The following is a 12,500-nucleotide window of genomic DNA, read 5'->3' as shown; positions in this document are numbered from 1 at the left end:
AGGGGAACTACCACTCGGAGATCGGGTCGTGCCCTTAGCATCTACCAGCCCGTTTCCATCTCTAGCTTCTTACCAGTTCCTCCATCAACTCTCTACCTACTCCAGTCTCCATTCTCTTTCCCTCACTTCATTTCTTTCTCTCTCTCTCTCTCTCTCTCTCTCTCTTTCTCCCTGTCTTCTATCTCGTTCGTCAGTCTGTCTGTTTTACTTCTCTCTATCCCTATACTTAGTACCTTATATTTCTTCTCTCTTTTTCTTTTTCTGATGTTTCAAACCCTCTACATACTATTTGCATGTCGTTCTATCTCCGCTTAACTTTTTCTATACGCAACTACATTTATTCGTTTCTTCGTTTCTTCGTTTCTTCTTCTTTTAGCTGTTACGCTTTCCTCTCTCCTTCTCTCTTTCTCTTTTACTCTATTTCTTTCCAAGTTCTGCTTATTTTATTCCTTAATGCAGAAGTACGGTATACCCTTACATTTAATAGTATAAAGGTCTAACCCCATACTATCTGCCCTTCCATCGCCCTCTCTCTCTCTCTCTCTCTCTTTCTGTCTCTTTATTTTCGTTACTTTATACGTCTATATGCGTCTCTTTCTCTTTTTCTTCTCGAACCCTTCGGCTTTTTGGTCGTGGCAAACGCGGCGTTGAAAAAGGCTCGCGTACGTTACCAGGCCAAGGTGAGAATCGAGAAGGCATCGCTAATGGAGGGTCGATGTAGGTGCATCGTAAAATTTTACGACTCTTAAGCCATTCTCGTATGTCTGTATATACGCCGTTTGCCGTGTGCACGAACCGTCCCTTTTCTACTTTCCATCCACTCCCCTCTCTTTCTCACTCCCTCTCCCTCTCCTCTTTTTTTCCTCCCTCCACAAATTTTTTTCCCCTTTTTCTCTCTCGATCCCGATCTTCCGGATAAATTCTCGATTTTCCAGCTTTTACCTTCGATTTAAAAGGGCGACAACGGACGGACGACAAGAACGTACGAGTAGTTGGGATAAAAGCAAATTTTCTTTTATCTTCTTTTAGCATCTTAAGTAAAGGTATATGAATTAAAAAAAAAAATAAAAAAAAAAATAAAAAAAAAAGAAAAACAATTCGTCAAATCTAATTCGTCTAAGAATTCGTAAATTAAGTCGGATGAGAAAAATATTACGAAATACCGTCGTTGAACATATCGATCCTATAATATAAATCGAAAATCCCAAGTAGCAGAAACGTAAATACTGTAAACGCAAACGTCTCATGAGATTTGCTTGAATCAAAATATTCACTGGCATTTTTAGCCTGACCAACCAAGTGGAACGAACCGAACGTAGTAGGGTTTTCACGTTCGTTTATTTATTTGTTTGTTAAATACACCACTTGGATGTGAAGTCGAGCGCGGTTAGTTGTTTGTCTTACTTTTAAGCACTCGTGATAATTATTCATCGTTGCTTTTATGCCTGGCCTTTGCTAGAAAATAATGACGAGACTTCACCCTCTCTCTCTCCCTCCCTCTCTCTCTCCCTCCCTCTCTCTCTCTCTCTCTCACTCATTCACTCTCACTCTCGTAGTACCTATTGACGTTGGTACTTGCCAGTCCCGATCCCTTTTCTCCAGTCCACCCCTTATCCTGCTTCAAGAAGAATAAACTGCGAAAAGGATTCGTTTTCTTTCTCTCTCTCGCTAACATGGTTGCACACACGCACACGCAAAACACATACGCTCCCTTTTTTTTTCTTCAGTTATATTCCATATTCAATCGGTTGAATACACTCTTTAGCCTCTCCCTTTCTCACGATTTTTGTTTCTCCTTTTCTCGCTCACGATCTCTTTCTCTTTACTCTTTTTATTTTACTCTCTTTCTTTCTCTAACACGTGCGTGTTATTTCAACTATCGCAGTCAATACTCTTCCTGGGATTGTGGTCGTCAAACGACGTAATAATGATAAGAGTGTTCAAAACGAAAGAGAACCCTTGTCGTGTCAGTTTACTATTTCTTCTTACTGCTACTACTTCTCTGTTTCAGTTTCCTTGCTTACTTGCTTACTTGAAGAATCGTGAGACGACAGAGAGAGAGAGAGAGAGAGAGAGAGAGAGAACCTTATTCTTACTTGTTTTCCGTCTTCCGTTTACCTTTTCCATTTCTTTTCCGCTGATATTCTCTGATAAGAAAAAGAAAAAGAAGAATAGAATGACAAGAGATTCGTTAAATCGAGCTTTACAACTCGCGCGATACATCGTCTTGAAAGAACTTGCAAGCTCGCAGATCTTTCTCTCTTATTGTAGTTGACTTTTGCGTTAAACGAAAAGAATTGTAAGAACTTTTTATTGTAGAAATATTTCGTTAAAATTTTCTACATATTTTTGTCTCGTGATATTTTATTATTATTTCTTTTTTTTTCTTTTCCTTCTTTTTTCTTTCTTTTTTTTTTTTTTTTTTTTTTTTATTATTAGAGATGATAAATCGTCTCAAAAATATTTTCAAGAAACTCTTTTGATCATCTTCTTTAAAATTTGATTGGACAAGAAAAATAAAGGGAAAAGACGAAAACATCGAAAGACTAATTACGAGACACGAAAGAAAGATGATCCTATTCGATGTAGACCCCATATCCTTTGAACGATCCAAACTTCTTTCGCCTCTCTCTCTCTCTCTCTGTCTCTGTCTGTTCGTTCATTTCGTCGCGTTGTTAAAGTTCACGGATTTTGCTTTCAATGTCGCGGTTTAATTTCGGAAAACAAGACAGAACTTTCGTTTCGCGACGAGATCGAGCGGAAAACATCTCGGACGAGGACGGTAGAAAATACGAGGAGAAGGAGGAAAGGGTGAAAGGTGAAGGAGGATGGTGGTGGAAAATGACGAGAAGGGGAAATGTTTGCGCTCTTCCATCCCTAAAACCTGAAAGGGTTCTCCTGTAGATTAGAGAGCCTGTGCTTGGACGAGTATTTTGGCCTTGGAAAGGGAATATCACCTTTCCCTCTCTTTCTCTCTCTCTCTCTCTCTCTCTACTGTTCTCTATTAGGGCGCATCAACGAACCTTCTTCTACCCTTCCGCCAATGGACTAGCCTTTCTGACCCTTTCTACTCCCTTTATCCGCACCGACGCTCGCCCGTCTACCTTTATCCTCGCACGCCGTCAAGATCTTCTCGATTACGTAACAAGACAATGGCAAATGCCTTTGTCGCCTCAAATACATTCTCGGTGACTCAGGACAATGAGAAATTCGTCTCGATCGTTTGATATTATCCAATTCTATTCTTGAATAAAATCAAAAAATCCGAAATTATCGATAATCCTATCGAATGATATCTATGCATTATGATAGATCAATCGATAAGACGGAAAAATAAGAAGAAGAGTGTTCTTTTTTTTTTTGAAAACATATCTATCTCATTTGGGTAGTGTATTTGTACGGTCAAGTTTTATCCCTCAACAGCGTTATTTACTTTCTTGGAAAAGTACGTCGTCATTCATCATAATAAAAGGTACTCGACGTGCCAGCATCCATTACTTATATCTCTACTATATTCCTATAGTACGTAGCACGCAAAGTTGAAGTTCACCCTCGAATAAGGTATAACGAACAAGATTCTGCATACTCGAGATGAAGCCCCGTTGAAAGGCTTTTGTACCAAAACGGATGATTATTAAAGCCAACATTTCACGCGAATTAACGACTTAATTAAATTCATTCTTGGGTTTAGACGTAATTAACCTTCTTTTCATTTCCTTTGTTTCAGACGGTGAGTTACATGACGGTGATTAGATAACTTTGGATGTTCTTTGAAATAGTAAGTTTACTTCAAATATTGTCTCGTTCGATTGTCTTCTTTTTGTTTTCTTTCTCTTTTTCTTTTTTTTTTTCTTTTTTCATTCGTCCAAATTTCAATCGGTATCAATAATGATAGAATCTCGAAGATGATAGTATGCGGACCAAGTCTAATAATAATCTGTAAATGTACTAGGTGGTTAGGAGCGAGATTAGTCCGGTGGTCAGTGCCGTTGATCAAAGCAAGGATTCCTATCGAAACGCTAATTGTTACATGCATGCTTTGTCGATTGAATTTGATTTGCTTTACGTACGACGAAGGTACCACAGATTGACCGCGACATTATTGCTCTGTCGTCATGTACTCGGAATGATCGTAGCTTCTGCGAGACGTTCTCTTTACCCTTTTAGGCTATCGTAATTAATCTTAGTAAATTGTGTAATTATCGAAAAATTATTAAACGATTTTCTTGAATGAATGAATAAAGCGTAATATTTTGATCGTTCGAATAAAAGAAAGAATGCTTAATGTCTTACTATAGTTTCCTTTGTTATTAAAATAAAATAAAATACTTTTAACCTTCATAATATATCGATCGTAGATAACAAAAGATTGTACAGGAAAGTATAACAAACGAAGGTTATACTCGAAAGTATACAAACGAAAAGAAAATAATCTCGTGTCCCGACCGACATTAGTACATTACGATCATTAATACGTGAAACATCGTGATAGAGAGTTCTCTCTGTCATTTCAAAATAATTTAAATATTTATATATAATTATTAACCAGCATCGAACGATATTACGTCTTTGAACATATATGTACATATCGACGCAAGTAGTAAGTAGTCGATCTCTCTAACGATCTAATTCTAATCTATCTTATGTCACACACATGGACGACAGTAAACGAAAATCAAAGTCAGCAGACGTATAAAAGCAAAGTATTCTGGGTACACACAAACGCAATTAGTAAGAGATAGATAGTCGTACTCTTCGGTACTCAACGTCGATCCAACGTAACCGCGTAGATCCGAGCTCGTCTCTCGATCTCAACGAAGCAAGCTGGGACGGAACTCTTTGATCAAAGCCAAATTAATCTGCTCGTCTCTCTCTCTCTCGCTCTATCATTTTCCTCGAGGACTCCGTCGGACGATATCGACGGTCTCTAGTGTATCACCGATGGATCGACTAGTGTGCATGCGAGAGAGAGAGAGAGAGAGAGAGAGAGAGAGAGAGAGAGAGAGAGAGAGAAAGATAGAAATAGAGAGAGAGAGAGAGAGAGAACGAGATAAGCCATCAGTGTCAGTTTCAGAGAAGCGAAAGCGTCCACTCGACAGTTACGTTAAAACGGCTTGATATCTATCGTCCTACCAACCAGCCGAATGTGCTGTCAGGAGTCCGTGATCATCCCCATCACGAGAGTCATACACGTCAACGGCATGTGCCACACTCTCGCTCTCTCTCTCTCTCGCTCTTGCTCGCTCTTTCTCTCTCTCTCTCTCTCTCTCTCCGTCTCCCATTCACTCTTACACTCGCATCCCAGATAACTCATATCCATCTATATTAATTCCCAGTGGTGCATCCAATGCCGCCCTCGAAAATTAAACGTCGTCCTTACGTGTACCACGCATTTAGTTATATTATTTCCCCTGGTTATTATCTTCCCTTTTTTTCTTTTTTTGTATTAATCGTTCCATTTTGTTTGTTCATAGGACAGAAGTCATTTACATTTTTGTCAAGGATTCTTTCAACATTGAAATCAATGTCATTCAAGTTAAATAATATTTCATTGAAACTAATTAATTTTAATTGTCTTTTTCTTGTTTTCCTTCTTCCTTTTGTTTTTTTGTTTTTTGTTTTTTTGTTTTTTTGTTTTTTTCTTTTGATTCCAATTTAACATTCCAATCAATTCTAATTTTAAATGGATAATTATCGATCCTATCGAACGAACAATTTCAACCCTATTGTGTTTCGATAAATTCTTCGTGTTCTTTAGCTGTTTATAATACATTAAATCTAGATAACCAATTTAAGTTGCTCGCACCTTTTCACGCACGAGATAATCCTCGAAATTCCCGTGCTCTTTATCCCGTTAAACTCTCTCGAGTATCTTCAAGTTACGAACTTCTCTTTGTTTTCTAGAGAAAACTTAGTTTGTCTCTTTGCTCTTGAAGAGCGACGAAGAGAGCCTGGAGAAATATCATATCTCGTTGTTTATTAAGAATATTAGAAACAACGTTGAACTTTTCATTAATATTTCAATGAAATTATCTAAGTTTTAATTATTTAAAAATAATAATTAAACATATAATTTGCGAAGGATAATTTGAAATTACGATTACACAAAATACAATTTCATAAAAACGAAAAACGATTCTTGAAGTGGACGTTCGAGATATTTAATGTTAGCGATCCTTTTTTTTAATACCCTGCGTTCGTACACTCTAATTTCTCATCGTTATCAACAGTTTTCAGGTGTGCGAGCAAACCGATTTCAGGGACGCTTCACTTCATTTTGCCAACCCAATCCCCTATAGAGGTAACGTGGGTTCTTCCGCTTTTACCCCATTTACGAGTCATGAAATTTGAAATCGAGTAGCAAATGAGAGACGAGTTATTTGCGCGTCATGGCGATGTAAATGAGCCGCGTCGAGTGGCCCCGACTTGCCGTAAGTCTTCATTACGCGTGCACGTGTCGTTGCGTGCCCTCCGCATTACGACTCTCTGCTTATTCTATTTTATATTCTCTCTCTCTCTCTCTCTCTCTCTGTCTTTGTTTTTTTCTAGCAGTTTACAAAGCACGCTCTTTCGATGACAATCAACAACGATAATAATAGGACCGTACACGGAAAAGTAGTGTTTAAGAAAAGAAAACTAAAGAAAAAGAAAGAAGACTCGGCTTGGTTCAAGAAATCGTAAAAAAGCTTTACTCACGATCATCTTAATGAGCTTTGTGGTTATCGCAAAAATTGAAGATAAATTGAAACGCGATTGCCCGTTATTAGCGATATTCGAAAAAAGATCTTCGAGTCTGATACATTTTTTAAAATACTATGAGATTATGGCTTCGTTGGTATAGTAGAGTATAGTAGATATCTCGATCGCGTGTTCTCCGAGCAATTCCAACTAACTTTCACTTTGTAGTCGTAACGATGAAAACTTGTTATTCTTTGTTAACTAACTTTATATTTTTGTGCCTCACGATTTATTAACCATAAAAAAAGATATTCTTTTTCTCGATTACTTAACATTTCAGGTAACAGACATAGATATTGTACTCTAACTATCTTCTCTCTCTCTCTCTCTCTCTCTTTACTCTCACTACTTTTCATCGGTAGGGATACAAGAAACAGCCGGCGTAGTAATCAAACACTCGCGTGACTTTATTTGCTTGCTGCTGCTCGCTTTTTATCATCTATAAAACCTGTTACGAGTCTGGAATTTTTGATCGGAGTGCTCGCCCAAATGACGCCAATAGAAAGAGAAAAGTAGAAAAAGAGAGAGAGAGAGAGAGAGAGAGAGAGAGAGAGAGAGGGATGGAGGGAGGGAGACGAGGAAGGAAAGAGTAAAACGGAAGAGGTATCCCCTATTTCCACCCCCTCAACAAACCGGGCTTGGTCGTTGTAGTTTTCTGTCCGCGTGACTTTAACCTCCCTCGATTTCTCTCTCGTTCTCTCTTCTACCTCCGTGCCTATATACAATACATATATACATTCTTTTTTTTTTTTGCGATCGTCACGCTATCGCTTACCCACCCCATCGTACTATTTTCTTCTACTTCTTTTTTTTCTGTTTTTTTTTTCTTTTTTCTTTTTTTTTTTTTCCTTTATCGTCGTCGTGTTGCGTTCACACGCAATGACGATTCTAGGAAATCGTACATCGATCCTCCATCGTCCATTCGACGTTTTACGTTCTCGTATTTAATTAACTACATCATTATCCAGGAACATTAAACCAAATGAATATGATCGAAAGCTTATTCGCGTATTGTCTGATTTTATTGTTTCACGAGAGATATACATGTCGACTAATCATGTTCTTCGAAATACGTTTAACAATGTTTCGATTTTTGGTCATTTCGTTTTGCTACGTTCGTTGTTTCGACGATTGGATATGATTACGATACGGAATGGAATTTGATAACTTCGTTTCTCGATGGGATCGAGAGAGCAAACTGAAAAGCTTGCTCTAGTCGCTGATCAAAATTCATCAGAGAGAACGAGACAAAAGTCTCATTAACGAGAGGCTCGATCGATCGATACTAACGATTCTAATGAATACTAATTGGGTCTTGTCATATCCTACATACGTGTGTTTATAGATAGGTACGAATGTATACGTAACAATTTTATTCTTCACTTTGAATCAAAAGCTATCATATTCGAAATCACATCTGTATTCTTGATTATACCTATGAGAAAAATGTTACGGGTATGTAACATCGATGAAAATTTTATAAAAGGAAACGTCACGTCACGTGGTTCTCTTCTATGGCCATTGATCTTCGATAAAATAATATCAATGTTCATTGATGTAACGTGATGTTCGTTATGGATGATCGTAATTGATGTTATCGAAGAATGAACTTTTCCTTTTTCTACGCGTTTCTTTTTTAACACGAAAAAGCTTTATCTTTTTCAAGCTTGAGAGAGAGAGAGAGAGAGAGAGAGAGAGAGAGCGAGAGAGAAAAAGAAAGAGAGAAAATAAAAAGACAAAAAAAATGTAAAACGATCGATTGAATTATTAACATGATTACGAATTTGAAGTTTTAAAGTTCGCGAAAAAAAGCATAACTTGTCTCTCTCTCTCTCTCTCTTTCTCTTTTATATTCGTTGTTACGCAAACGCACACGGTACGTAGTAAGTAAATATCGTTTTGCGTACGCCATTTTCCAGGAGATTTTCATTTACATGCAAACACACACGTACACGCGCAGACAGAGACAAGCACAAGCGAATGTTAGTGTCGACGGTGGTAGAAGCGAGCAGACTCGCGGATTGTTTCTCGCGCTTTCACCCGGACTAATGACTGCCCTTGTTATCGCGGTCTGCCCCGGGCAGTAGAGTGAGAATGAGAGAAAGAGAGTCGCTTTTCTAAATATAAAAATCCTAATGGTACTGTACCGTTGACTACTCGTCAAACACGTTCGCCAGAGCGTGTAACCGACGATTCATACACGGTTTGTTATAAAAAACGATGTCGGGCATGGAAAGGTTTCCGCAAAAACACCCCTTGTCCGTTTGTCATGTCTTTTTCCAGCGAACGCGTTACCGAAATTCTCCTTCTCTCTTCCATCCATTCTCCATTTTTATATTTTTCTCGATTTTCATTGGATCATTAGACGAAACAAGAATGAATATATAATAATAATGAAGAATAAGTTTTGAGAATAATTTTATTATATTCGACTATGTTTTAGATTACTTGAAGTAAAGGAAGAAAAAAGAAAAACGAGAATTAATTATCTTCATTCTAGATGTTTTTGTTGCGATAGAAAAAGTTTAAATTATATATATATATATTTTTATTTATTTATTTAATTATATATATATATATATATATATATATATATATATATATATGTGTGTGTGTGTGTAGAAAATAAAACAATGAGAATTTCTCAAAATGGAAAATACAAACTCGCACTTATTATCACGCACGTCTAACGAAGCAGGAACGAAAGGAGGATTATCGGGAGTTGGCCGGTAAAGCTTTTGAAAACTTTAATAACACCGGCCCGTTGAAGCTACTCGCGTGTTCTGTTGCACGCGTCTCCGTGTTTCCGTTTCTCTCTTTCTCTCTATCTCTCTTGCTCCTATCGCATCCTCGCGTCGTACTAATTAAGACGGACGAGCCTCCACAGGGATTAATGACACCCGCCGAGTTTGCCGGCAGTGTTGCTTCGCATCACGACATCCGCATCCTAAAGCACCCAAACTACTCTTTCTAATTGGGCATCGAGGGAAAAAGTAGACCTTTATATATACATATGTATACACACACACACATATATATATATATTTATACATACATATAAATATATATATATATACACATATATATATCTTTTATACACACTAGTTCACTGTCCAAATGTATGCATTATTATTTATGAATTAACGAATAGTAATGAAAAGATATATATGTATATATATATATATATACTTAAGAATTTGATATATCAACGAAAACAGTATTCATTTCAATTTTTAATGATACAATTTATTAACATATCATATAATATGATATATTTTTCAATAAGCTTACGAAATAGCCTAGTTGTGCCCGTTAAATTCAATATTTTTTCTTTTTCGTGGTGCATTCATAAAATTCACTTGGTACCACTCAGTTAGAGTAAAACGGACGAGTTCATCGAGATAGAAAAGAGCGTGCACGTGGTGGTACGCCGTGGTCAAATCGGAAGAGATGAGACAGGGATATGCACTCTCGGCACGCGAGAGAATAGCCATTGCGACGTCCTATATTTTCTCGCATGCATTAAAGGCTAAGTTGATTTTTCCTATTTAGTTATATATTGCAAATAGATATTTTCGTTTATTATAACTCTTAATAATAATTTTTCGAAACTCCCCATTGTATTTCCTTATATGGTACAATTCGTATAATAAATTATACGATATTATTATCACGATCATATCAATTTAATTATATATCATTTCTCTTTTTCTTTTTTTCTTTTTTTCTTTTTTTTTTTTTTTTTAATATAACGTAAATATGTATCGTTTAACATTTATTTTTCCATCGGAAAACGATCATCGAGCTAGTAAATTTATTCGACGTCTTTATAGCCTCGACCTAACTTTTAAATTTTGATAAATCTCATATTGTGATCGTTCGTAATGCAAAAACGCATAAATTATGTACCGATTGTCTGATACAAGATTGTGAACGATCCCCATAGTGGATACTACTTATCTGACCAGTTCCCCCGTTCCTGACAGAAACGACGATCCTTTTGTTTCAGGCCAACGCATTGTTCCATGGTGACTGCTACGTGTTCCCTAAGGGCAAACTTCACCACCAATATATACACCTATCTATGTACATAATATGTACATACATTTATATATATATATATACACACACACACACATATATATATATATATATATACATATATATATCGACAGACCACAGACCCTTTCGTGAAATTCTATACTATCGGTTCTATCGTGTTGGTCTCGTTGCGATATCGATAACTACATGCACATGTATTTATGTGTATGTCAAGGCACGTATCTAAGCTATATGAAAAGTGTATTCGCATGAGTGAAGGATAGAGACAAAGAGAGAGAGAGAGAGAGAGAGAGAGAGAGAGAGAGAGAGAGAGAGAATGATATGATATATGAAATTGCATTGAAGGGATTTTAAGGAACGGAAAAATTGAAAGGATCCTTTTTTCTGCAAAATCCTTGAAGGAATCATAATTAAAAATGAAATGAGAAACGTTTTTGCCCTTATTGACTGAGCATAAACCATTTCAATAATAAATTAATTTATTAATTCATTAAAAGCAGCTTAACTTTTGCAAATCCATGTAAATCCTATTAATACTCGATAAAATGTTTCAAATAAATTCGACTATCGTTCGTTAGAAATAATATATTATAGAATGATATTTAGAAAGGATCAAACATTGAAATATTTGTAGAAGGATCTTATTAAAGGTTTTTACTTTTTCTTCCTACTTGTAATCGATAAAATCAATAGAAAATAAATAATATTTTTCATACTTGAAATGTCATTTTTGCACGTAATTTAATCATTCTTTTCTTAATAATAAACCATTAAGAGGTGTGTAAATGTGTTTTAAACGTATGATATAAAAGAGAGATTATGAAGGAAAAGAACAGGAAAGAAAAAGATTTACATTAGATGAAACGAGGGACATATATATACATATATATATATAAAGAGAGAGAGAGAGAGAGAGAGAGAGAGAGAGAGAGAGAGAAAGGACGAGTAGAAAGTTTGGAGAAAGGGAAGTAGGTAGAAGAGAGAGAAAGAGAGATGGTGTGGAGCTCACCGACTCCCTTCGGTGTTTGTAAGCACTTACCCCGCGGCTTATTGTTACCACGGCCCTCTTTGTCGGGATTTGTAAAAGCACTCGGTGCGTTAATTCCCGGACGTCGGATCTCTCGCTTTACGTTCGACGTTAGTTGTATAGTGACACGCGCGATTTGTTTACTTTTCTCTTTCTCTTTATTTTTCCTACCTGCAAACATTTCACTTTAAACACACAAAACCCACGAACAAAACGATTTTTGTTATCGTTCATCGTTCGAATTATCCTAACTATATATTATATCGATCGTTTTGACATTTTTTTTTTTTTTTTTTTTTTTCTTAAATTTTTTCGACACTTGAAAAAATTGTGATCTCCGATTGTGAAAAAAGTCCCGTCGCAAACGAGTTCAATTATCATTCTAAAGAATTAAGGACCCTTCGAGGAAGCAAGGATAATGCGTTGTTAAATCGAAGCTCGCGTAATCTCTTATTCTGATACCGAAAACAAATGAAAAACAAAAAAGACTACTAGGAAATAGAAGTTGAGTGCGTAGTAGTAGGTACTAAAAGAAAAGGACAGACTTTTATCTTGATATAGCTCAAAGGAGAGGCACGTTTATTGTTTGACATGATCGACCGGAATCGAGGCTGCGACGTGGTCGCCTTTCGGAAACCTCTAGTCGAGCGTGACGCTCGATTTCCTACGACAA

At 36.6% G+C, this 12,500-nt stretch overlaps 1 protein-coding gene across 6 annotated transcripts in view; it reads left to right on the top strand.

Moving 5' to 3' along the window:
- Nucleotides 1–12,500, top strand: part of LOC124424119 (semaphorin-2A) — a 367,461-nt gene that overhangs the window by 146,652 nt on the left and 208,309 nt on the right. The window contains exon 1 of one of the 6 annotated variants that reach the window (XM_046962707.1): nucleotides 3,747–3,778. The exons of the other annotated variants lie outside the window; for them this stretch is intronic. Within the exon in view, the coding sequence (XP_046818663.1) occupies nucleotides 3,764–3,778 (15 nt within the window). The 5' untranslated portion in view covers nucleotides 3,747–3,763. Of the gene's footprint in view, nucleotides 1–3,746; nucleotides 3,779–12,500 lie in introns of those variants that run through there. 6 annotated transcript variants of the gene reach the window in all.

This window comes from Vespa crabro, chromosome 5 (genome assembly GCF_910589235.1).
Source record: "Vespa crabro chromosome 5, iyVesCrab1.2, whole genome shotgun sequence".
Lineage (NCBI taxonomy): Eukaryota > Metazoa > Arthropoda > Insecta > Hymenoptera > Vespidae > Vespa > Vespa crabro.
This window is presented reverse-complemented; position numbering and strand designations above follow the sequence as displayed.